The sequence below is a fragment of the Athene cunicularia genome (genome assembly GCF_003259725.1).
Source record: "Athene cunicularia isolate RWA chromosome 3 unlocalized genomic scaffold, athCun1 chr3_part1, whole genome shotgun sequence".
NCBI classification, from domain to species: domain Eukaryota; kingdom Metazoa; phylum Chordata; class Aves; order Strigiformes; family Strigidae; genus Athene; species Athene cunicularia.
In genome coordinates this window covers 20,653-46,686 of record NW_020799097.1, presented here as the reverse complement: position 1 = coordinate 46,686, position 26,034 = coordinate 20,653, and the positions used below count along the sequence as shown (strand labels likewise).

General features: G+C 46.7%; 1 protein-coding gene across 3 annotated transcripts; it reads right to left on the bottom strand.

The window, feature by feature from the left end:
- Positions 1–816: 816 nt before the first annotated feature.
- ZNF512 (zinc finger protein 512) lies at positions 817–24,207 on the bottom strand. 3 transcript variants are annotated; one of them, XM_026845048.1, is made up of 14 exons: positions 23,942–24,204; positions 23,382–23,441; positions 21,873–22,081; positions 19,855–19,947; positions 15,067–15,150; positions 13,683–13,807; positions 13,239–13,325; positions 11,899–11,997; positions 7,322–7,489; positions 6,525–6,719; positions 5,762–5,863; positions 4,456–4,518; positions 3,881–3,979; positions 817–3,420 (listed from the first exon to the last, which is right to left on the bottom strand). In XM_026845048.1, coding segments are annotated over exons 1-14 (1,686 nt in total). In that variant the 5' UTR covers positions 23,944–24,204; the 3' UTR covers positions 817–3,120. The 3 variants fall into 3 exon arrangements, with proteins under 3 accessions (XP_026700849.1, XP_026700851.1, XP_026700850.1); XM_026845049.1 differs by having other exon boundaries at positions 3,121–3,420; positions 19,855–19,944; positions 23,942–24,207; XM_026845050.1 differs by lacking the exons at positions 23,382–23,441; positions 23,942–24,204 and having other exon boundaries at positions 818–3,420; positions 19,855–19,946; positions 21,874–21,981.
- Between the last annotated feature and the right edge of the window lie 1,827 nt (positions 24,208–26,034).

The following is a 26,034-nucleotide window of genomic DNA, read 5'->3' as shown; positions in this document are numbered from 1 at the left end:
AGTTCATCATGTGCTGTCTGGCCTTAAACCCCATTAACTTGAATTTCTAGAAACAAAGGAAATGGGTTCTCAGACGCATTTTCAGAACAATTGAAAAATGTGCTTAAATCACAAACTGAACGTGAAGTGTAATGAATCAGTTGATGAGTTAAAAAAAGAGGTAGCTAAGAGCAGAGCAACTTTATCATTGTATCCTCCCTAAAACAGGCTGTTAAAGGGTACCGTTTGGTTCATGTCTCTGGACTTAGCCAAAAATACACTGCTCAGTATATAAAATGTTAGCAAAGAACAACAGGAAAAAGCTGTTTGGACTATCAAGTCTCTTTAGCTCACGTAGCAAATTATGTATGGAGTTAATTATGACTACAAATATGCAGGAAGAAATTTCTGATACCATAAATCCATTTAAGTTACCTGGACTGAGCAACACGAGATGCAGAGGCTGAAATTGTAAAAAGTTTGGGGATACTGAAAAGTGGGACCTGAGACAGCAACACGCGCCTGCAGCCCAGGAAGCCTGGGCTTTTACAGTGAGGGTGGTGACTCAGGAGCAGGTTGCCGGAGCAGCTGTGGATGCTCCATCACTGGAAGCATTCAAGGCTGAGTTGGATGGGGCTCTGAGCAACCTGGTCTGCTGAAAGATGCCCCTGCCTGTGGCAAGGGGTATGGACTAAATCATCTTTAAGGGTCTCTTCCAACCCAAACCATTCTATGATTCTACAGGGTAGAATTTTGACCTGGATTTGCAAAACGTTAGGCTAACTGAACTTTTAACAATGTAGAGCAGAACATTGCAATGAAGTGCTCAGAGCAGCAGAGCACAGCTGCAGTCACACTGAGCAGCCTGCTCCATCCATCCCCAGGTGCTCCTGAGCAGACCGTGAGGACTGTGCTGCCACAGCACTGCCACCGCCTCTTACCAGCCTGAGCCAGCCCCACAGAGCATCTGCTCTGACACTGACGGAGTATGAATGCACTGCTGGATAACGATGTTATGTGGGAGAATATGTTGTTGATGTAATTCTACAAAATCCAGGTGGTCATGAAGCATCCATGTTAGAAACAGGTCTGGTTAGTAACTCACAAATGACAGTAAATAGGACTCCAGACTGAAATCCACTAAGAAAAACCTTCTTTAATTCATAGGTTTATTGTGCTGTCCATCTATTGGGTGGGAAAGTACTAAACAGGTGTGGTCAAAGTACAGCTGTGTAGAGTGGAGTACTGAGGAGAAATGGTGCAGACAACAGCACCAGTGCATGCAGGACAAGCAAGTGGGCAGGCCGGGGTGTGCTGTGCAAGTAGGGATGGTACCGAGAACACTACACACCAAACAGACAAGAAACCACATTCTCGCACTGGCGACATTTTATTTTGTCGTCTTCTGATCTTGCCCCTCTTACTATAAACCTGACACACCCTGCACAGAAGTCCACATATTCCTCCTTCCAGCGCAGCGCTGCAGCCCCAGGGAGAGCTGGTTCCAAAAGGCAGCCTAACTCCTGCACGTAACTCCCCACGGAGTTGCCGTACGGCTGTTAACCCCCACAGGACAGACCGTGCTCAGCTGGCGTCTGCTTCACGCGTCCTATGGGAGAGGCAGTTCTTGAGGCCACGCCGCACTTCCCAGCGTCAGGGCCAGCGGGATTATTCTGGCAATAACACACAACGTCTAGTCCCGGCTGTTGGCCAGGCACTGCAATGGCTGCCCTGCACATTTCAGCACCAGCAACGTCAGTAGGCAGTGAAAATTCACGGGGAGGTAACACGGAGCAGGCTGCCTCTCTTTTTGCCTGCAAAACTGCAAGGAAAAGGTCAAATTTCACAACTTCCTGGTACAGTGGGTCTTTGGGTAACAAATTCTGGCGAACCCGTTCTCTGAAAGACAGAGAAGGACTGTCTGTGCTGCTGCTTCCTACCAGCCTCTATGACATCTGCCGCATTCTAGGAGCACGGGAAGATATTCCCTGTGATCCAGAGTTCATGCCAACAGCATGTGACTTAAAATAATGAACCCTCTTCTTTTAACCTTTTCCATGCAGGGAAGCCACTGCTAATATACCTCATTCACACAAAGGAAGCAGTATTGAAAAGAAAGGTGATATAAGACAACAAAGGTGGCATCTACAGTGCAGAAAAAAAGGACACTAGGGGAGCATGGGCACAACAACGAACACCATGCCGACGAGGCAGCTCAGCCGAGCCCAGGTCTCAGCATCAGCAAGACTGACACTGCAGCGCCGCGCCGCCCCGCAGTTCTGCTCCCCAGGGGAGCCTGAAACAAGCGTCTTCGGGGGCCCACAAAGGCCACCTTATTACATCCCTTACGGGGGGTCTATGAAGGGCCAGTGGATCTCCAAAAGGCTGGAGGGTATTTACTCCTCACTGGACTGGAAGCCCCTCTACATTCAATGCCCAGTGTCACAGAAGAGATGCCGGGGAACACCGGGCTCTGCAGAGGGTAATGACGATGCCCCGTTGTGTCCAAGCAGACGTGCTACTGTCTGGTGCTGAGCCTAAACATCAGCGTATGGAGACGGTGCCTTGTGCAGCAGACTGCAGCACAGGCCAGAGGGTACCTGCTCTTCTGTGGCAGCACTGCTGACAACAGGCAGGACGGTTACAGGGCAAGATAAAGCCTTTGTGTTCTGCACAGCACTGCTTGGTTTGTGAGCACCCTGTGCAAGAAAGGATCCCCTCCCTTAAGAGACCTAAACACTGTGCTAGTCAGTCCCTTACAGGGAGAGAGAGCTGCTAAAAAAGAACCCTGATCTCATCCATCAGAGGAGGTGACAAAACAGACAGCTGCTGTACGGGAAACCACTCAACAAGCAACTAACATGACTGAAACTGAGACTGTAACCAGAGCAGGAACTACACTGCTAGTGCCACTGTCCAAGGGATCTACACCAGGAGAGGCAGGCTCTGTGCCACAGCTTTGGTTTGAAGTCTCTCTCAACTGACCAGAGGCAACAGTTTCAAAATCAAGGTCACTGAGTAGCGTGAAGTCACAGTCCTAAAGACATTCAGTTGCTTATATTAGTGCTGTGGGTTATGAGCCTGACAGAAATGGGGCTTGTAACTGAAAAGCTTTAGGATTACTCCTCTTCTTCTAGGGGTTTACTTCCGGCCTCGCTTGTGGCTGGTTTTTGGGAATTCGGCTCTCTGTGCAACTTGAGGCTCCCCCTCCTCACTACTCACACTCTCATTGTCCACCCGCTGTGGACGACCTCTTTTACTTCTCCTCATTTTTTCAGCTCCAGCAGTGGGGAGCTTCTTGGCAGCCAAGGTCCCAGTTCTCTTCTTTTTGCCTCGGGTCAAAGGTCGTTTTTTCCGTTGCTTCCTCTGCTCTTCTCTTTGGCGGATTTTCATCAGCTTCTCAAAGCTTTTGGTGGTAGTTGTGTTCACATCAAACCAGTCCTGGAGGGTTTAGAAGACAACAGGTTGGCACTGATGGTGGAAATACCATATAAAGCCTATGAGGCCTTGTAATAAAGCTGCTTTGTGAGACAATGGTTTCCTGAAATGTGAGATCTGGAAAGGTAGCTGCCTAACAAAGCTGTGTTCTTTAGTGTTCCTCCTCAGGTGTCACTCTGTCTCAAGAATGCAGATTTGATTTGGCAGTTGCCTGGCTAAAAGCATGGGAAATGTTGAAGAGCTAACCTGAGCAGCAGCAGCCTGGGACAGGACATGACACAACACTCACTCCCCAGACCAACACATGAGACCAGCTAAGTTTAAACAACTCAAAGGCCACTTGAGCCTAGGATTCTGTTCCCAACAGTGAGCAAGTCACAAAAACCCCAGCATTCCCTTCCCAAGACACCCTCCCCACCTCCAACAGCCTGGGGTTTGAGGACTTCCATTCTGCCCGCCTTACCTCAGCATGTACAGAGTTGATGTGATACTTGACCCCACTCTCTGAAATGAACTCCTTCTCACACAGGAGACACTTGTATTTACCAGCCACAAAGTCTCCCTGGCACCAAAACAAAAAAATCCATCAGCAACTGCTGCCTAGAAGGCTGATACACCTCTGTATTCTACTTGAGTCTTGCTCAGATATAACCCAGCAGTAGAAACTCTGACTCGTACCAGACGATGCTTCAGCTACAGGAGCACTGACATTACTGACCAGTTATGCCCACAAAGCATAAGACTGCTCTGCAAGACATTACAGGGTCTCCAGCACTGTACCTGGAAAAAATGCTCTTGTAGCTGTGAATCTACAGGTAGGAGGGCAGTTCCACCAGAATGCATGCCATTAGGATGCCTCCTCCTTGCCTCAAGCAGTGTTGGCAGTGGCAGCCCCGTGAGCACACAGGGAAGCACTCAGCTGTGAGGAACTCAGAGTAGCAGATGGCAGGACAACAGCTTGAAACGAGGAGGGAGCTGAGGGACAGGGACAGTCAGGCTACTAGTGTAAAAGACAGTGAGTAGAGGAAGGCTACCAACCAAGGTACACGTGCCAAGGTGAGACTTGAGTCCTGAGACGCTGCCATATACAGATTCACAACCCTGAAACAGTAAAAAAAGAGCATGTCAGCAAAACTCTAGCAAGAAATCACTTCTTCCTGCACAAGAGAGTCTTATCCTCCAGAAGACAATTCCAAAAGGGATAAGAGAGGTAGAGGGAGGGAGATACCGAGCCCTCCAGAGCCAGAAAGCTGCGATAAACAGACCATTAAGAGACTTAAGCTTTCAGTAAGTTAAATATATCCAGCTTCTGAGCACATTCAGACATAACAGAGACTCCTGTCACAGTTACATCCACCCTCTATCAAAACCCTGAGTAAAATGATAAGGGCTTGCATTTTGCCTGAAGTGCAGCAGAGATTAATTTCAAACAAAGCACAGGGGCAAGGACAAGACACTTCAACCTCTCCTACCCTGCTGGTGTCTCGTGGCACAGAGCAGAAGAGCTGCCCCTGACATCGATGCTCTCAGTTATGGGGCAGCTCTACAGGCCCACCCCATGTGGTGCTTTAGGCATCAGCCTGTGGTCACTAGACCACGCTCAGCCCACAGCCCCAAGACATGCTTTTGGGTTACTGGCTGCTGAAACAGGACAGCTGCCTTCTGGGGACAGCTCCAAATACAACGTTACGTTGCAATTCTTACCCTTGGAGATGAGGCGCGTGGGGCAGGCGGGGGAAGGCCTTGTCTCTATAGCAAACGCAGGCAGTGGGTGTCACATCTACCATCACCTCCACCAGTGGGGCCATTTCTCCTCGCTGGATCTGGCTGGGGATGGCTGCGTGGGGCTGTAAGGACCTGATGTGCACATGCACAGGCAGCCCTAGACCCGCATGGCAGCACCACACCCGAGTCTTCTGTAGCCCATTTCCAGCTTTCAAAAGAAAACTTAAGCGCTGTGCCAGACAAAGTCCCTCTACTTTTGCAGTTCCATCTCTACTCCTCCCTTCTTTTATAATCAGATTTAATACACCTGCTAGGCAGGCAGAGGCCTGTCACTCTCCCACTCTCAGAGCCCCGCCGGACCAGCTCCTGGCTGCCTGCGAGAGCTGTGCCAGCCCGACAGCCACTGACTGGCTCTGGAAGGGACAAACGCATCCCCAGAGGGTCATCCTGGGTCAACAGTCCAACACGGTCTTGATTACACTGACCAACCACACTGAGATGGAGCAGAACTTGTCTCCGACAGAGAGACAAACTGAAGTTTCCAGGTTGTGGAAAGCTGCTGGCTCACAGAGACCTGAGATCCGTCCCCTCTGAGGCTTCAGAAACACTGCAGGATTACCTGATTTGGACAGTGAACTCTTCGGTACATCTTTATCTCTGTTTTCCATTTGCACAGCACATCTTGACTAAATGTGGGCAGTCCAGGACGAGTATATTTTAGCTAAGGAGACAGAATTAAAAGCTGGAAGCAATGTTGGCTGCACATAGTGCCAAGTATGTCCTTTTCTCTCCCAGGTTGTCAGACAGAAGTGTTATTTCTTCTCCTGCTCTAACAGCCAAACTCTCAATAACCAACCTTTTCCTGTCTCAGTGACTCTCTACAAACAGAACCAAATCTGAAAAACCCCCACAACACCAGAATCCAAAACTTCCCATAACTTGGACTACAATTCTTCTAAATGTACTTACCCCATTAAAATCATAAATCATCCTTTCCCCTTGGGTTTCCCCTCAGACTAAAAGATGCTCTTGGAAACTCTGAAGCCTGAAAAACTGTGAAACATCCCTGCATGGCAGCAGTGATCTACGACTTCTGAGCAACATGCTGCCTGTAACTTTGTCACTTGTGCACACTGAAAATTACAGCAATAGGACCTGAAAAATCACTGTAGCCTCCCTGGATAAAATACTTCCACCACAGCAAATGCTACTGTAGCAATATCATCATCTAAGACCAGAGAGAGCAAAACCTGATCCTTCCCACAAGACATTACTTCTTCAGTATCGCTTTCTGTGGCCACTAAACACTGGGTAGATCCCAGTGCAAGACTGCTCTGATGTGAAGAAAGACTCAAACCCTACACAGCACCAAGGCCTTGTACCTTTCGGTCATCTGGGATCAAGTCCTGCAGGACTTTTCTCTTGGGCCACTCTTTGGCCAGCTCTTCTCCAGCCAGCTCATGGAGATAGTAGATCGCCACCTTTGCAGATCGCCTCTGAACTCTGCCTGTGCTGTTGGACTCCCGTTTTATTTCCTTCAGGCTCTCTGTTCTTCTCTCCTCATGGAGGAAAGTGACCTGCAATGGAGGTCAAAAAAGGTGAGCCTCCTTCACTGGTTCCTGTTTCAGCTACACTAAGTACTGTGAACAAATATGCTGCCAAATCCCTCACGAGAATGTTGCTGCAGCTGTGGCTCTCTCTCGCAGACATGGGACAGAAGTGCATCCTGCCGGTGAGACAGACCCCCACATCTGATCCGGGGGGTCACGGCAGAAAGGCTCAGGCAGAGAGTTTCACGCAGCTACCTCTTGAAAGGGCATCACATCATTTACTGTAAAACCCTCATGGACAAGCATGGCACTTACTGCCTGCTCTGTTCCAGAGTTGGGTGTTTTAAGAGCAAAGAAAAGCAACATTCTTTCATGGAGCAAAAGTCAGGCTGGGGAGAGTTTACTGCTGCCATGGTGATTTACTATTAAAAACTTCATCCTAGTCACAGAACAGCAACAGCTGCTGCTAGAAGGAAAGCATCAAGGACACAATACTCCAGAGCCAGAAAAATGCAGATTTGCTACCCCAGTTACCCACCCAAGCAGTAAGCAAAAGCCCACACGTGTCTCAGGTGTGAATGGCTCGAGTACCACTGCACTACCTGGTAGCTGTGGCAACTTGCACTTACCGGCCCGTGTTTAGATCGGAGGTGGTAGACAAGTCCTGCCTTCGATCTGTATGCTTTCCCACAGTGATGGCACTTCATAGCCATTTTCTCCAGCTCAGAAGCAGCCTTCCCACATTTTTTAATATGATATAGGTATCCCATTATGCTAGTGAAGCTGCCTGTGCAGCCCTGTCAATGCAGAAGGAAAATGTGTGAAAGAAAAATGCTCTCCAAGTGATCACAGCACCACCGTGTACAGAATCCACAGATTGCTGACCAAAGTGATATCACTTTTCCTGCCAGACCAGAGACAATCAGGTAGTAAACTTTAACATTAGTCTATTCAGATAGACAAAATCTGGCACAAAGAATTGGCTGCAACTGGGAGAAACTGTTTCTTAGAACGTCTTTGTAGCTAGTGAACAGAAAATTTTAATATATGGAATGAAGAAGCAAGATGTTAAATGGGGATGCACAAAATGGAAAGACACTCAGATACAAATGGAGGAGTTGGGCAGAAAAAGAGGAAAGTTTTACACTTGCTTGGCTGGTCAAGCTGTCTAGAATGCAGCAATATTAGGGTGACAGTAAACAAAACTTTCAGCTATGCCTAGGATACAGCAGTCTCATGCTGCAGTGGAGGACAACAAAAACTCCAGTGGTTCCTGTGGCTGGCACTTGCTAGACTATCTCCTAATCCTGGATCCGGTGATCAACTTGACAATGAGCTTGGAAACAGGACAAATCAAACATGCATCAGCAAGTTTTTAGTGTACCCATCTGTCCTCCACCCCCTTCTCTAGCTGTGGCCAATCTCTATTTTGAAAAACCACAGACAAGCTCACACAGTTTGCACAAAAACATCTTCCCAGCTATGACAAACAGAGAGCAGAAGTGCATATTAAAAAAATATTTTTGGTGCATACAAGAAACAATCCAGTGTCCCCTTGATTTCCCTTGAAGACACCAACACATCAAATACTCAGAGAGCTCTAGCTGACCCTGCCTGAGCACAGGGGTTGGACGAGATGGCCTCAGAAGTTCCCTTCCAGCCTTAACAGCTGCGTAATTCTGTGAACAGTTGATAATACTGTTGCAAGGGAAAATGGTCATCCTTTAACTTCTTCCTCCTTGACATCTTCCACTGAACGCACTTATAGTCATATCTTTGCTGCATCTACATTTACACATCTAGTTTAGAGAAGTCCTTAAAAAAACCCCAAACAACCAAACAAAAAAACTCCATTTTAATCACCCTAGTTATCCTCTCTGAGAGTTCAAATGGGGATCAGAGAGCAACCGAAGGTGGATTCCCTTCTAGTGTAAGCCAGAGAATGTCACCTAACAAGTTGTGTGTGAAGCCCTGAAGCTTCTGGTTGAGTTAGGCAGTGTTCACCAGACTCCTACTTTATTTAGTTATGAGGCTCTAACCAAGCATCAGTCACTCCAAAATTCATTCTCTATGCTCAGTGCTTCACAGGTGTTTAGAGGGAATTCTCCTGGCATCCTGCTGCCTTCCAGGTAACACAGCATCCCACCAAAGTCCCTCAAGGGACTACTAGAATTGAAAGGGAAAGGGGATAACATCAGGCTGGCCTGTGACAAGCCATGGGATCACATGCCAAGGTTTGAGGGTCAGGGTGCCAGCAAGGGCCCTCAGCCTGTTGCTTTGATATGTGCTGGGTACCCTGGAGCACACTCCAGTCTTGCAGAGATAAATCAGGGGCTCCTGAGGTAAACAGGAGACAACAGGGGACCACCAGTGAAATACCTCAAAGAAATTAAGGTGTGTTCCCCTAAAAAGCCGACATGGCCAAGGGCCCAGTGCAGGCTGCAGGGTAATAACCAGCAAGAGCTGGAAGCCACCATGATGATAGAGAGCCACTACCCTGCTGACATTGCTGAAACGTGGTGGGATGAATCCCACGGCTGAAGTGCTTGTCCAGGGCCAGAGGGGCTCAGACGGGATGGGCAGGGAAGGGTCCCCTGCATCAAGGAAAGGAGAGAATGTGAAGAGCTGTCTGAAGAATAACCACGAGCAGGTTGAAAGCTTATTGGTAAGAATTAGAGGGTGAGACAACAAAGGGAACCTCGTGGCCAGCGTTTGGCACAGGCTGCCCCAGCAAGGGGCACTTGCTGACGGAGGCTTGGGGCTCCCACGGCAGGAGGCACCGCTCCTCACACCCCCCCATCCTGCCAGGTACTCCAACACCCCAGCATCTGCTGCAGAAGTAGCAGGGAGAGCTGTGAGCAATCCAGGAGACTCCCAGAGCGTGCTGAGGAAAATTCTGAGGCCAGGTAACAGAGAGCCCTCCCAGAGGGGATGTGACACTTGGTCACCAAGGCAAGAGAGCTCATCAGAGACACCACAGCTGGAGGCAGCCGGGGCTGCACTCACCATGCACTGGTGGAGTCTGTGGTCCTGAGGGGTATGGGGCAGGCAAAGAGAACAGCCAGGACCCTGAATTTTAGGAAAGCAAACTTGCAGCTGTTCAAGGAGGTAGTCAACAGGACCCCCTGGGAAACTGCCCTTGGGGGATAAGGGAGCAGAATGGAGCTGGCAGGTCTTGAAGGACACTTTCCACAGAGCACAAAAGCTCTCAGTCCCCATGGGTAAGAGATGAGGAAGGGGAGGGAAGAGGCTGGCATGGCTGAGTCAAGAACTGCCAGTCAACTAAAGGGCAAGAAGGAAATGCACAGGCAGTGGCAGCAGGGACAGGTGTCCTGGGAAGAGCATAGGGACATTGCTGGTTGTGTAGGGATGGGGTCAGGAAGGCCAAGGCACTGCTAGAGCTGAACTAGGCAAGGGATGCAAAGAACAGTAAGAAAGGCTACTATGTCAGCCAGAAAAGGAAGGTGAAAGCAAGGGTACGACCCGACAAACACAACTGGCAAATTTGTAACAGACAAGGAGAGGCTGAAGTGCTCAACAACTCTTTTGCCTCAGTCATCACGGTTGATCTCTCTTCCCACACCTCAAGGCAAGGACTGGGGGAGCAAAGTCACTCCCACTGCAAGAGAAGATCAGGTTCGTGACCACCTGAGGAACCTGAACATACGTTAAGACTGTGGGACCTGGCAAGATACATCCCGGAGTCCTGGGGCAACTGGCTGATGTAGTTGCTTGCATGATATCTGAAAAATCATGGCAGGCAGGTGAAGTGCCCAGAGACTGGAAAAAGGGAAACATTGGACCCGTTTTAAAAAAAAGGTAGAAAGGATGATCCCGGGAACTACCAACCTGTCAGCCTCACCTCTGTGCCTGGAAAGATCACGTAGCATATCCTCCTAGAAGCTGTGCTAAGGCACATGGTGGACAGGGAGGTGATTTGAGACAGCCAACGTGGCTTCACCAAGAGCAAGTCTTGCCTGACCAACCTAGTGGCCTTCTAGGATGGAGTGACTGCATCAGTGGGCAAGGGAAATGCTAAAAATGTCATCCATGTGGACTTCTGTAAGGCCTCTGACACAGTCCCCCACAAGATCCTTCTCTCTTAATTGGAGAGAGATGGATCTGATGGGTGGACTGTTTGGTGGATGAGGAACTTGTTGAATGGTTACAGCCAGAGCACTGGTCAACAGTTCAAGGTCCGGAGGGAGATCGGTGACAAGTGGTGTCCCTTGAGGGTCTGTGCACCCTCAGCACATTTGCAGATGACACCAAGATGAGTGGGGCAGCTGGCAAACCTGGGGGGTGGGATGCCGTTCAGAGGGACCTGGACAAGCTCCAGAAGTGGGACAGCGTGAACCTCATGAGGTTCAACAAGGCCAAGGGCAAGGTCCTGCCCATGGGTCGGGGCAATCCCTGGTATCAACCCAGGCTGGGGGCTGAAGGGAGGGGACCAGCCCCAGGGAGAACTGGTGGATGAAAAAAGCTGGACACGAGCCAGCAATGAACGCAGCCCAGTAAGCCACCCATGTGCTGGGCTGCATAGTAAGGGGCGCAGAATCTGGTGACAGCCCACCCAGAGCACCGCGCTCAGCTCTGGAGTCCTCAGGACAGGAAAGACATGGAGTGGGTCCAGAAATGGCCACAAAAATGATCAGAGGGCTGGAACACCTCTGCTGTGACAGGCTGAGAGGGTTGGGGTGGTTCAGCAGAGAAGAGAAGGCTCTGGGGAGACCTTATTGCAGCCTTTCAACACTTAAAGGGTGCTTACAAGAAAGATGGGGATAGACTTTTTAAAATGGCCTGCTGCAATAGGACAAGGGCTAATGGTTTTAAACTAAAAGAGGGTAGATTCAGACTAGATAAAAGAAAGAAATTTTTTACAGTGAGGGTGGTGAAACACTGGCACAGGTTTCCCAGAGAGGCTGCAAACACCCTGTCCCTGGACACGTTCAGGGTCAGGCTGGACGGGGCTCTGAGCAGCCTGATCTAGCTGAGGATGTCCCTGCTCAGGGCAGGGGGCTGGACTACATCACCTGCACAGGCCCCTTCCAACCCAAACCATTCTATGATTAAAAGCATAGCTAGGATCTTGAAATAAATCCAACTTTGGCCAGCACCAAAGCAGAGCCAGCAGAACTCTCATAATACTCTATGTTCACGCATACACTGCTGTTTAATTCAGGGTCCTTAGGACAATGCAGCTTACCTCCCTCGTACACTTTAGTTTTCCCATACGCTTCAGAACCTTCCGAAGGCGGTCTCGCTCGAGCTGTTCATCCAGTTCTCCTCCCTCCTTCACTACTGGCTAGAGCACAGCAGAAAGATGAAAGAAAAACACAGGATGCTCAGAATTTACAGTTCTTCTCATAGGGAATTCACTACTCAACGTGCCGCTGAAGGAAAGCTTCTAAAATAGTTAAATCTCTGCAACTCTGTGATGTTATATCTAATACAGCGATCACTGCCTATATCCCAGAACAACTGTATTACCTTTAAAAGGAGTAAACTCCCTAAAACCCACTTTGCAGAAAAGAGTTTTAACATTTAGCTAGCTAGCTATGAACAAAACCTTGATAAGAAATGGTCCCACACTGCAGCTGCTGGGAAGGACAAGGGCATGTATTTCCAAAATTACTTTTCTCCTCTTCTGCCTGTGGGAAGTATTTACTCATCTCTGTCACACACCTTTAACATTTACTGGATTTTCACTTAGTCCAACTAAAGCTAAGCAGACTAACTGCCTGTAACGGTTATTCACCTACGCTAAGCTACAGCACAAGTTCTTCTCTATTCGCTGTCATGGTTATTGTATGTTACTTCCTATGCTACCATACAGTAATACTACACCTAGACTGAGTAAGAAGTTAGAACTGAGAGACAGACCTATTCCTCAGGGCCAGAACATGATCCCTGGCCTATTTCATTTACTAGTGCAGCTGTAGGTTCAAAAACCACAGTACTGGGAACTATGTGAAAAATAACAGTAAAGAACTATCTAAACCTTACCCAAACTTCTGAATGACCTTTTCAAAAGTTCTAGTTCTTCACAACTGCAACAGGAGACATTGCCTTCTTTAAAGTAATAGCAAAGAGGAAAAGCAGATTGTAGCATTAATAATTTTACAGTAAATAGAGACAAGAACTGAACTGTTGCTTCTGTTTTTTTTACCTTTGAACTTGTAAAGAACTGAAATCTAGTCTGCCCTGGGCATAGAAAAAAATCCTACTTTCTAGCAAGGACTGAAAATTGCGGCCTAATGAGCAATCTTTTTTTTTTTTTTTTCCTGATTGAGAATGCTTTTTATGTGTGACAATCAGCTTTAACAGAAGTTCATCCCCTAAGATGTAGCATGCCTACCATCTCTGGTAACATTCTACTGTTTTTTTCAGACATCAAATCTCAGAGGAAAAATAATAGGTTGACAAGATTTGAACAACTAAAACATTTGAAAAAACACACACCGTGTTCTGCTTCTGTGTGCATCAGGGAAGGAACAAAAGACTGTCTTGCCTGTAGGATTTTTAGATGCACAGCAGTTGTGTTACCTGATTGTTATGTTCCGCCATGACATGGTATTTCATCCCTCCTAAAGACTTCAGCTGCTTCCCACAGTGATGGCATGTGAACATTTCCTAGAAATAAATGAGGACATGGTGTGTGTAACTAAATTAACCAGAGCAGTGGGAAACGAGTCAGAAAGCAGAACATCTTATTTGGGCCTGGTAACTGCTCATTAAGAACAGAAGAGATTTTATGGAGCTTAAAATTCAGGGGAACAATGAAATAGCTACACCTTTGTTCACTACCCCAAACCTCCAGCAAAAGACTAAGCAAGAAGGACCAAGTGCAGCCTCTTACAGATGTATAAAGGGCTCTTTATACATATGTATAAAAGACATGATGATGGAACTGGTTTTAAATATGCCGGCATTTCTACCAGTAAGATGAAGATGAATAAAGAAAACATTGCTCACTTCTCATGTTCTCACCTGCCTGCAATTTACCATATGCTTCTTCAGGCCTTCTACAGTCTTTCTCACCACAGCTCGGCAAGTTGGACAGGTAACTCGGCCTTTGTCCTGAATTTCCAAAGACCATTGCTCTTCCATGCTACCTGTCAGAACAAAAGGTTTGGAACAGAACTGCAAACACAGTATCTTTTTTTTTCCCCTTCAATGTGCACAGTGAATCCTAGAAGGAAACAGGTCACATGCTACCAAACTCATGTCCAGCAACACTTCAATAGGTTTAGCTCATTTGCAGCTTTGAATGTGTCATGTGAGAAAGGCACACATCACTCCTTTTGGGAGATAATTTTATGAACTCTTTAATCCCACCATCCCCTCATGAGGAGTGTTCTTCCACTTCTTCAGTAGAGATTTTTCCTTCGTTCATTATTATTACACAATTGCTTTAGCATGCAGAGTAAACTTTTCTTTTGACAAAAGGGTTTTCACAGTAAAAACAGTCACAGACGTGACTGAACAGTTTCAGACAAAGTTCACAGTTCAGTTCTGCTAACCAGATCTTTAGAACTCCACTTACACTAGCCAGCAGCTTGGGCACTGGAAGAACAGAGCTGCACCACCAGGCCAAGTTATTCCACAGCCAAGGAAAAGTACCCTGTGTGGCACGGTTTCCATTCCCAGCCTCCTTCTGAAATGCCAAGCAGAAGCTTGGCATAACACAGAAGGATTATAAATTACTGAATGGGTTCTGGGAAGAAAGTAGTTTAGCAGCCACCTGACCGAATTATTATCATTAAACATCTAAAGGCTTTCCTCTTTGCCCAGTAATAACAGGCAGGGGCTGTCCCTCCCTAGGTGGCTTGGGGAAAGTCTGAATCAAAGAGCACTTGGCAGAACACTGGGTTATTTAACAAGTGCTGTAAGATACACGTACCAAGTCATTCCACTTGCTGAGTCAAGGCTAATGGTATTTTCCTAGGATGGACTGCTTGGGTCTCTGGCTGCCAGGTCACCAGAAGAGGTGATTTGGCACCACAGCTACAGAGTTTTTCCCACAGACACTGCTGAATAAGAAAGTATAAATATTTTTGAGTTTTATAGTGAAACTATTTTAACGGGCTTCTCCTCAGTTCAAAAAGCGACTACCCCTTCACTGTTCCATTACGCAGTGGTAAAACCATGTGGCACTGCACTATTAGGCAGCATGCAGTCCCTCCAGCCTTGCTCTGCAGTACTGACACAGTGCCAGAAGGACAGCAGCCAGTTCTTCCTTGTCACCATAAAGTGAGCAAGAAAATGGAAACACCAGAAACACAGCTGTTGCTCAGATTCAAATCCTAGAATCACATTTTTCTTTTAGCTGCTTTATAAAGAATTCTGAGCAACTGCTGCTTCTTCTTCTTACCTGCGCCATAGGTTTCTGGTTCTTTCTGAACACAGTGGCCTTTCGTTTTGGAGTTTTGTTGTGTTCCAGCTTGCTGTCTTTTTCCTGTTATTACACAAACAAGAAAAACCAGAAGACTTCATTCTGCAAGCCTTGTTACAAAATAGCAGAGTTTTTTTCGAGGAGGCTGCTATTTACTTTGCAGTCTCAAAGTTACTCAATTCAGAAATGTCCAATGCTTTTGTTTTAAAAGGAACATCAAGATCATGTTCCCTACTCCCTTTCAAAATCCACAGGCTTGCAAAATTCACAGCTGCAGGCAGTAGTCCCATCCAGATATCTGTAATCTGTATGGTTGTTCATACACAAAGCTCAGAGGTGGGAACTCTTCACACTGAAATATCCAGTTCACAGCACAGCTGAGCCAATCTAAGGACTTGTTGACAACCAAACGGACAGTACCATTCCTCTACTCATTCCTGTTTAGACTAAACAACTCTGATTGTTTCAGTATTTTCTCAAGGGTTATGCTTTTTACTCCCTTCAGCTGGTCTACACATTTCCTGAACTGCAGTGCCCACTGCTGGGAGCAGCGCTCCAAGTGTGACCCTGCATTAGAGCAAAATAATGACTTCACATGTCTGAAAGCCTACATTCCTGCTCAAATACCTCAGTATAACATCTGCCTTTTTTCAAAACAAGTATGACACTGCTAGTCCCTATTCAGCTTTTGATCTGTTAGAAATCTCAAATCCTCTTCTGAAGAACTGACACCTAGGCTGTTCTGTCTTTCAGCTGTACTAATATTTCTTCCTAACTACAGTATCTTTTCATTTTACAGACTATATTCCATTCTATTTAAACTGTTTCTCCACTTTCATTTTTAGTCTTTTCTCCAACACACTTGCCATGTCTTTCAGCTTTGTGTTGTCTATGTACTTTCAAGTCCTTGGTGACAAAAACAGTAGTTAAAATTGAATCTAGGACAGATTGTGGACCACCATTCTACGCTTCTTTTCTATTTCACAGAAATCACAGAAACATTAAGGTTGGAAGGGACTTGCTGAACCAGGTGCCTAAACCAACCCCAACCTAAACTAATGCCAGTGTTCAAGCAGGGTCAGCTACAGTAGGTTGCCAAAGAATGTGTCCAGTCAAGTTTTGAGTATCTATCTCCACTGATGGGGACTCAACCACCTCTTTGGGCAACCTGTGACACAGTTTGATCACTCTCACAGTAAAAAAGTGTATTCTCACCTTTAGATATAATTTTGTATGTTTTAATTTGTGCCCACTGCCTCTTGTCCTGTCAGCGAGCACTACAGGAAGAGTCTGGCTCCCCATTTCTCATTCCCTCCCATCAAGTCTTTACACACACCGATAAGATTCCTCCTGAGCCTTTTCTTTTCCACACTGAGGAGTCACAGCTCTCTCAGCCTGGCCTCATAGGAAAGATATTCCAGTCCCTCAGTCATCTTTGGAGCCCTGCACTAGATTCTCTCAGTATGTCCATGTCTCTCTTGTACTGGGGAGCCCAGAACTGGACACAGCACTCCAGGTGTGGCCTCACCAGTGCTGAGCAGAGGGGAAGGAGCACCCCTCGACCTGCTGGCAACACTCTTCCTAATGTGGCCCAGAAGGCTGTTGGTTGCCTTTGTCACAGGAGCGTGTCTCTGGCTCGTGGTCAGCTTGCTGTCCCCCCAGGACCCCGAGGTCCCTGCCTGCAGAGCTGGTTTCCAGACAGTGAGCCCCCAGCATATGCCAGTATGTGGGGTTATTCCTGCCCAGCCACAGGACTTTACAGTTCTCCTTGATGAGCCTCGAGAGGTTTCTCTTTGCTTAATTCTCCAGCCCATCCTGGCCCTGTGGATGGCAGCACACCTCTGCTGTACCACCACTCCCCCCAGCTTTGTGCCATCTGGGTACTTGCTGAGGGTGCACACTGTCTCATTTCTGGGTCATTAATGGAAATGTTGAGCAGTACTGGCCCCAGTATTTACCCCTGGGGTAAATACCACTAATCATGTCCCTCCAACTAGATGTGGAATACAACCCTCTGAGCTTGGATGTTCAGCTGGTTTTCAATCCACTGTGGTGTTCATTTATCTAACCTGTACTTTGTCAGCTCATCTACAAGGATGCTGTGGCAAACAGCACCACAAACCTTACCAAAGTTGAGGTGAACAACATCCACCGCTCTCCCCTCATCCACCAAGCTAGTGACCTCATTATAGAGGGCTATCAGGTTGATTAAGCATGATTTGCCCTTCATGAATCCATGCTGACTACTCCCAGTCACCATCTTCTCCACATTTGGAAATGCTTTCCAGGAAGACTCTCTCCATCACCTTCCCAGGGACTGACATGAGGCTAATCAGCCTGTAGTTCCCTGGATCTTCCTTCTTTCTGTCCCTGAAGACAGGATTGATATTTGCTCTTTCAGTCTTCAGGAACCTTTCTCAGTCACCATGACCTTTCAAAGACAATCAGGAGTGACCTCACAATGACATCAGCCAGCTCTCTCAGCACCCCTGCAACCTGTCAGGCCCCTTGGGACTCAGATTCATAGAAGCGTTCAGGTCCGAAAAGACCTTTAAGATCGAGTCCAACTGTTAACCCAGCACTGCCAAGTCCACCACTAAACCACGTCCCAAAGTGCCACATCTGTATGTCTTTTAAATACCTCCAAGGATCGTGACTCAAACACTTCCCTGGGCAGCCTGTTCCAGTGCTTGACAACCCTTTCAGCGAGGAAATATCTCCTAAAATCCAATCTAAACCACCCCTGGTGCAACTCAAGGTCACTTCCTCTTGTTACTTGGGAGAAGTGACCGACCCTCACCTTGCTACAACCTTCTTTCAGGTAACTGTAGAGTGGCAAGGTCTCCCCTGAGCTTCATTTTCTCCAGGCTAAACAATCCCAGTTCCCTCAGCTGCTCCTCACAGGATTTGTGCTCCAGACCCTTCACCAGACTCGCTGCCTTTCTTCAGACATGCTCCAGCACTTCAACATCTTTCTTGTAGTGAGGGGCCCAAAACTGAACCCAGTGTTTGAGGTGGCAGCCTCACCAGTGCTGAGTAGAGGGGTCAGATCCCTTCCCTGTCCCTGCTGTTTCTGATACAAGCCAAGATGCCAGTGGCCTTCTTGGCCACCTGGGCACGCTGCCACCTCATATTCACCCGCTGTCGACCAACCCCCCCCAAGTCCTTTTCCACCAGGCAGCTTTCCAGCCACTCTGCCCCAAGCCTATGGTGCTGTGTGGGGTGGTTGTGCCCCAAGTGCAGGACCTGGCACTGAGCCTTGCTGAACCTCATGCAGTTGGCCTCAGCCCATCGATCAGCCCGCCCAGACCCCTCTGCAGAGCCTTCCTACCCTCAAGCAGATCAACACTCCTGCCCAGCTTGGCATGGTCTGCAAACTGACTGAGGGTGCACTCAATCCCCTTGTCCAGATAAGTGACAAAGATAATAAACAGGCCTGAGTACTGAGCACTGGTGAACCCCACTTGTGACCAGTTGCTAACTGGACTTAACTCCATTCCCCAGAACTCTTTGGGCCCGGCCACCCAGCCAGTTTTTTTACCCAGCAAAGAGTACACCTGTCTAAGCCAAGAGCAGCCAGTTTCCCCAGGGGAATGCTGTGGGTGTCAAAGGCCATACTAACTACTAACATCTAGGTCGACAACATCCACAGCCTTTCCCTCATCCACTAAGCAGGTCACCTTGTCACAGAAGGAGATCAGGTTAGTGAAGCAGGGCCTGCCTTTCATAAACCCATGCTGACTGGGCCTGATCCCCTGGTTGTCCAGGCCAGGTGATGGCACTCAGGATGATCTGCTTCACAACCTTCCCTGGCACCAAGGTCAGACTGAGAGGCCCGTAGTTCCACAGATCCTCCTTCCGGCCCTTCTTGTAGATGGGCGACACATTTACTCACCTCCAGGTAGCCAGAACTGCTGATAAATGGTTAGGTATGTCCAGTTTAAGTGCCCTAACCTCATCCTCCTTCACTGAGTGTAAGGCTTCCCTGCTCCACTTTCCCTCTGGTCTCAGGCATCTGGGATTCCTGCAGGAACCCTTTAAGTGATAAAGACTGAGGCATAGGAAGCACTGAGTACCTCAGCCTTTTCCATGTCATTTGTCACCAGTTCCCCTGCTCAGCAGCGTACTCAATGCTTTCCCATGTCTTCTCTTTGCTTTTCATGCATTTGTAGAATCATTTCTTGTTGCCTTTCAAATCCCTTCCCAGATTCAACTCCAGGTTGGCCTTGGCTTTCCTAACCTCATCCTTGCAAGACTGGACAGCAAATGTATACTTTTCCTGTGTCACCTGCTCCTACTTACATCACTTTTGCACTTAACCACTGATTAACAGCCCTTTGAAGGCACAAAAGACATATGATGTCAAGCATTTCCCCCCTCTGTCTCTGTGGTAAAAGAAAATTAAAGTGGTTGGGTTTGATTTCTCCTTAACAAACCCATATTGCTGTATCATCTACTCAATCTCCAGATGTTTAAAAGTAATTTGTCTAATCATTTAGTCCAGAATCTTTTGGGGAACTCAAACGAAGCAGACTAACCTATACTTCCTCTACTTCTTTTCCTTCCTCCCTTTGTTGGACTTTCTCAAGAGACTGAAATTAGACCAACCATCTCCACCGTAAAACAGAAACTAGTCAACAATCCCCTTTAACAAAATAACCAGAATCAGAAATACAGTTGGAAGACAGCAGAGGATAGCATCTGGGCAGAGAGAATTCTGAAGTACCTGGAGACTCGTAATTAGGAAGTACAAGTTATTCGTATTACCTGAAATCTTCTGCTTCTTTTTGGGAGAGTCTTTAAGATCCTCACCTTCCCCTTGCTTAGATTTCCTCTTGCCTTTCAACAGCATTTCCCCTGATAATGAGTAAGAACAGAAATGTTTTGGTCACATTATTCAGTCTGGATAACAGCTTTGAGTCTGCTACTGCCTCAGCTTATCCTCGTATTCAATACTTAAAGTAGTTTTTGTAAGGCAGCTGGACACCAGTGAGCTAGACACAGCCTTCTGACTCAGTAACGTTTGGGCACTCCACAGCCTGCAATCCTCTGACACAGAAGATATGGAAGAAACAGTGCCACAGCACGGTCTGGGAAAATAATACTACTCAGGAACAGAGCCAGAACGTGCTAAGTTATGTCATCAAAAGCTCATCTGCACACACACAAAAAGAAGCACAGAGAAACAATGGTAGGTGCGGAAACCTAAATAATATCCTGCCTCCCCTCACTGTTTCCAGGCCTATCAATGGCTTATCTCCATCAACACAGAGAAGTACAGAAGCACAACGGCAGGCAGGGGAGCACAATTACTCAAAGACTCAAAGAAACAGACACCTTCCTCCCAGGTCTGTCCCAGGAGACTCACCAGGATGAGTCAATGTGAACCGCTCTCTGGAGCACCCTTTGGAAGGAGGAAGGGGGGCAATGGTGAGAAGGGGGCGTGTGGTGTTAATGCCCAGGGTTATGTGACGTGTGGGATGGTAACAAAGAACAATTCAGGATGACACAAGACTGGGATGCTTAGGAGTTATATCAAAGGAAGGGAAAGGGAGAGAATTAGCTGATTTGGGGAGGATCAAGTGTAGGGAAAGAGAGGTGTACAAGGATAAAAAGGGCCACTTGCCTGTAAACAAGGTGGGTGGTCAATGCACAAGTCTGGTCACGCCTGACACCAAATCAGAGGGACCAGGGGAGAGCAGAGTCTGAGTGTGAGCCGGTCTGCAAGGTCTACATCAGCAGCCGGCATGGCTCTGCAGGCCTCGGGCCAGCACGTCCATGTACCAGCCACCGAGGAGACTGGGATCCGAGGGCCAGATGCCAAGCAGGTGCAGTGTGTGAGTGCAGATACAGCAGAGACACACTGCACACGTGTGCAAACATACACATATATGTACTGCTTTTACAGGTACTTTTTATATATGCTGCTTTTCTCTCACTCACACATCTGCATCCTTATCAGCCAGAGAGGGAAACAGGACGAAGGCCATTGGTTCTGTGTGAGTGAGTGTTGAGCAACCTTCGTGTTGATCTGTGTACACACCTTGTATGTGTGTGTTTGTACCTACAGGAATACAGTTTAGTCTCACTACTGGTTGGACCTGGGGGCGTGGAGCTGCAGCAACCTTGCTTCTGCCAAGCTACCAGATTCGGCTCTCCCCACTACAGGATGGAATACAGACTCCGACTTAGAGATAAGAAGAAAGCGCATTAAAGGAGAGTGAAGTTTTGGCTCTCTACCACGTGACAAGTTTGGGAAACAGCTCCTAAGCCAGGAAATCTGAACGTTCCTACAAAAACACAAGACCCAAACCACTCCAAATCAGAAAATCATAAGTGACAGAAGCGAGAAAATAAAAAATAAAAACATCCTGAAAAAAAAAAAATCTACCAACCACAAAAGCTGCGTCTAATCCAGAATACTGTTGAATGGTCCCTTGTTCTACATCTTTACTGTTCTTTGTTCTATTTATACAATATCTCAAAGCATATTCCTGATATGACTGACAAAATCCTTACACATATCCCTTCTACGGATACAACTGAGTTCTGTCACAGAATCATTAATTTTAATAGACAAGTCACTCAGAAGGAACCATGTAACACCACAGAATTTCACCTACGTTTCTGCAGTGGAGGAAGTTTATTTCTCCTCATACATGCACACCATTACCAAGCTTGTAATTTGTGGCTGAACCGCAGCATGTCTTTCAGAAGTCATCTAATCTCTCATAAAAGAACCAGAGAGAAATATAGTTTTTCATCCAGCCAAAAGTGATGAGTACCTTTTTTTTCTGAAGATTTGTTAATACTGTTTTTCATCTCTCTCATTTCCAACCAGTAAGCAGGCCGGCGAATGCTCCGTTTGCTTCTGGACTCTGCGCTTCCGTTCACTCGGCCTTTCGGTGAGGCAGAAGAAATGTTGCTGTCTGTCTCATCATAGTTACTGTTCAGTTCTAGGACAGTAGTTTCCACCTCCTCAAATTGCTTAGACCTGGAAAACATCAAGTTGAAATCCTTATGTATATGTACGCATACAGACACACACAATAACAATAACTTGACAGACAACATCCCTTTCCCTTTTGTCTTCCCAAGTAGACTAAAAATTCATCTCTCAGTTCACTGAATCTCCTGACTTTTGTGAACTAGGAAGTGCCAGAATAACTTCCTGAATGTTATTTTTTAGTACATCTTTTAGAGAATGATATCAGAAAGTTACTCGAGAAGAACAGAAAAAAATATTCAACTTACCTCAAGCCTTCAACTTAAGAAGCAGGCACAACTTAGATCTCAATTTAAAAATATACATTAATCCTTAAACAACCTATGTGGAATATAAGAATTCTTCTGCAGCTCATTATTACAAAAGAGATATTTTGAATGCCTCAGAGGGCAAGATCTTATTCAGTATTTATTCCGAGAACTGTAAAAGACTTAACGCTACTATGAATTTTAACCAGCGAGGCTTTCAGCAATGAAGACAGCCTTACAGTGTATCCTACAAATCACACTACAGTAAGGCTGATTTAGACTAGCCAGCAGCACTGATTTTTCTTCCTAGAGTTCAGAAGGAACTTTGCTTCACTATTCTCAAATACTTCTCGCAGCCCTGAAGTGCGTGGACACTTGAACTATTGCACATGACAGCAAAACGATTAGGTGTCAGAGAAACACAGAGGTATCTATTCTCTGGGCAAACAACATTAATGTAAGAGGAAAGAACAGAAAACAGAAACACTTTTCAACATAACCCATAGCTAGTACAATTCACAAACTGAAAGAAGTAGATGGCTAGAATGATGACTGGTGGCCACCCCAGCCACACTCCCCCACCCCCAGAGCTGTGGAGCTCACGTGTTTCAACACATCAATCCAGAAATTAATCAGTGGGGGACACGGACGGTACCAGGTCAGATCAGTATATACTGTGTTTAAGAAGGTATTGCAGAAGAGTGGGGAGAGGAATTCTCAAATGAAAGCCTTTCAGTTGCGATCACACTCAAAAACACACAGGTTTTAGAACACCATTTGGTCTTGAACATTGAATACTTACCTTCCAAGTGTTAAAATCCTTTTAAAAATAAATGAAAGCTAATACTGCTTGAAGTATCAGAAAAGCACTTTTCCTTCAAACCAATAAGCAAAGGCAGTTGACTCTCATCACACAAACCAAAATCGTTGCAGCTCTTAAAATTCAGAGTATTATGTAAAGACCAGATACGGTTTTCCAATAGGAATCTCTCCCCTTTTTCCTTGCCCTCACTCCAACTAGACAAGAAACATTCACATACTTTTTGTTTCCCAGAGACCTCTTGACCTTCTGTTGTCTGTGATGTCCAGTCCTGGTGTCCTAACAAAGCAGAACAAGTCACATTAGCAGCATAATTCTTTTTGCATGTTTCACTTTTCAGTTACAAAGTCACCTGCACTGTGAAGATGTGCATACCATCCTCTGAAAAGGAAACCACTGGTTTCTGCAACAAGGAGGTGTTCAACCTTTTCAAGTCCAGCTGAACTAGAACTGGAACCAAAACAGGGATGAGACCCCCTACACTGCCCATGCAAAAGCCAGTCATTGCCCTTGCACTGGGGCACGATGGAGTGTTCTTTGTCTCCGATTCCTTCGGTGCTTTCTACCTAGACTTTACCACACCGTTACAAATATTTTAGATCCTAACTTACTTGTTTTTACACTGTACTTATTTTTTCTTAATGAAACGGTTCTTGCATTTACCATGCCAATAACATTCTCTAGTCTTTTACATCCTCTTTTCATTTCTTATCTCCATTACTTCATCATACTCCCATCAGCAGCCCAGATGTTCACTTTATCTACATCACACGTCTTGTCATTTAACAAAGATTTTTTTGTCACCTGTTGCTTCTTATGCTCCTATTAAGACATGTAATTTACCAGATACCATTGACATTCCCAAGTCAGTATAAACAACTCATTTGCTATGTGTTGTTGGTAGCATGTAGACAATCACATATCACCTTCTTCCAAATAATAATAAAGACTCTATGTTGTTCTTCATACGGAAACTCAGGACAGAAGTCTTGATTATACAGACTAGAAAACAAAAATCATTGCTCAGTAGAAGTATATGCAATATCAAAACTATAACCTAGGAAGAGAGAGTATTTTGCCATGTAGAAGAACTGGCTAAGAAACTGGAATAAAAAAGAAAGAAAGAAAGAATATGGATAAATTACCTATCTTCTTTATAGAAAAATATAATGCACATTATCAACTGGACCACGCTATGAAGTGTTTCAGTTATTAAAAATAAATGCTACCATTATCTGAAAAACAGCAAACAGGAATATGACAGAATTTGAAGAAGTCATAAAAATGTGATGACTTGTGAGAAGGAGATGCTGAGAAGCTTTAGGTGCTGTATCAAAACTAGGGAATTGGCAGCTTCAAGGCAAATGAAATTCACAACAAAAAAAAAAAGCAGGGAAAAAAAATTAACTTCAATCTGTCTTTTATGCTCTTGCCTTCTAATTTATGCATAGGAACAAGCAGTAGTTCACCAAGCAGCCAGCACCGAGATCAACGAGATGAATTCTCAAACGGTGGCTGTGGGCTGTCAGACCCGCCTTGGGTCAGGGCCTCCAGCCCTGGCTCCTCTGGTGGGAAGGTCAGGGCAGCAGCAGGACAGACATTCACAAGTGCTCCATCAGTGACTTCACAATCATATCTTGTCTCCTCTGTAAAAGTCAACCGAATGTTGGTTTGTATCGCTTTGATATGATTTACACCATCTAGTAGTGCCAACAGCTGTGTTTGGGAAACTCCCACAACAGAGACTGGAGAAACCTCACCAGGAGCAGCGAGAAAAAACCAGGCCTGTGAAGTCATAACAACAAAAATGAAGAGGCAGGCACAGTCTGCTGCAATCAACTGGCCTAATCGACCATTAGAAGAACCCAGATGACTGACAAATATGGCACATGCTTAAAGTTTTGGGTTTTTTTTTAACTAAAAAAATTTTGCAAAAAAGTGAAGATTAGTATGAAGAATTTAGGTCACAGTTAAGGATCTGCAATAAAAAAAAAAGAGTACTTATGATCTGCCTAATGTTCCTTTCTGAGAAGTTGATAGCAGCAATTATGAAGGAAACGTCTAGAGAAACTGGCGTTTAAATTTTGAGTGTTTTTTATTTATACAGCGTACTTCCCAGTCAGAAAACAAGAGACCCAACATATGCAGGAACACCCAAACGCTGGGTATATGGAAACCAAAAAAGTCAACTTCTTGCATGTGTTAGAAAAAGAGAAGCAGCAGCCTAAAGCCTGAAAACATGAAGGAACTAAATTTACAAGTGGGCCATTTCTGCCTCCCTACGGATTTTGTGCGGGCCGTTCCCATACCCCGGGACGGGCCTGCTGCTGTAGACGGGCTGCCCACAACCCCCCGGGGAAGGTGATGTGTGACCCAGCACAGACACCAACCGGGAGGGCTGATGCAGTAACTGCCTCCGAGTCAGCGCGGCAGCGCCCGGAGACGCCTCGGGGGCAGCACCAAGGGTCGGCGCTGCCGGGGCCGTCCCTGTCCCGGGGGAACCCCCAGGGCTGGGGCGGGCGTCACGGCCCAGCCCCCCTTGGGGAACTCCTCGTCCATCCCCCTTTTCCATCTCGACCCGCACACTTAACAGAGAATCACAGAGCGGGCTGGGCTGGAAGGGACCTCAAAGCCCCTCCAGTGCCCCCCCCCTGCCCCGGGCAGGGCTACCTTCCACCAGCCCAGGTCGCCCAAAGCCCCGTCCAACCCGGCCTTGAGCCCTGCCAGGGAGGGGGCAGCCGCAGCCTCTCCAGGCGGCCTCTCCCGGTGCCTCCCCACCGCTCCCCGCCGACCGCCATCTCCCGCAACGGAAACTTTCCGGACAAAGCGCACGGCCGGCGCCGGGAGCCGGGCCGCGCCCGATCCCCCCGGGC

Coding starts and splice junctions, on each gene's coding strand:
- ZNF512 (XM_026845048.1), bottom strand. Junction 5,864..6,524: donor TGATCCCAGATGACCGAAAG/GTACAAGGCCTT, acceptor CTGTCTCCTTAG/CTAAAATATACTCGTCCTGG. Junction 4,519..5,761: donor GAGTTCACTGTCCAAATCAG/GTAATCCTGCAG, acceptor TTACTGTTTCAG/GGTTGTGAATCTGTATATGG.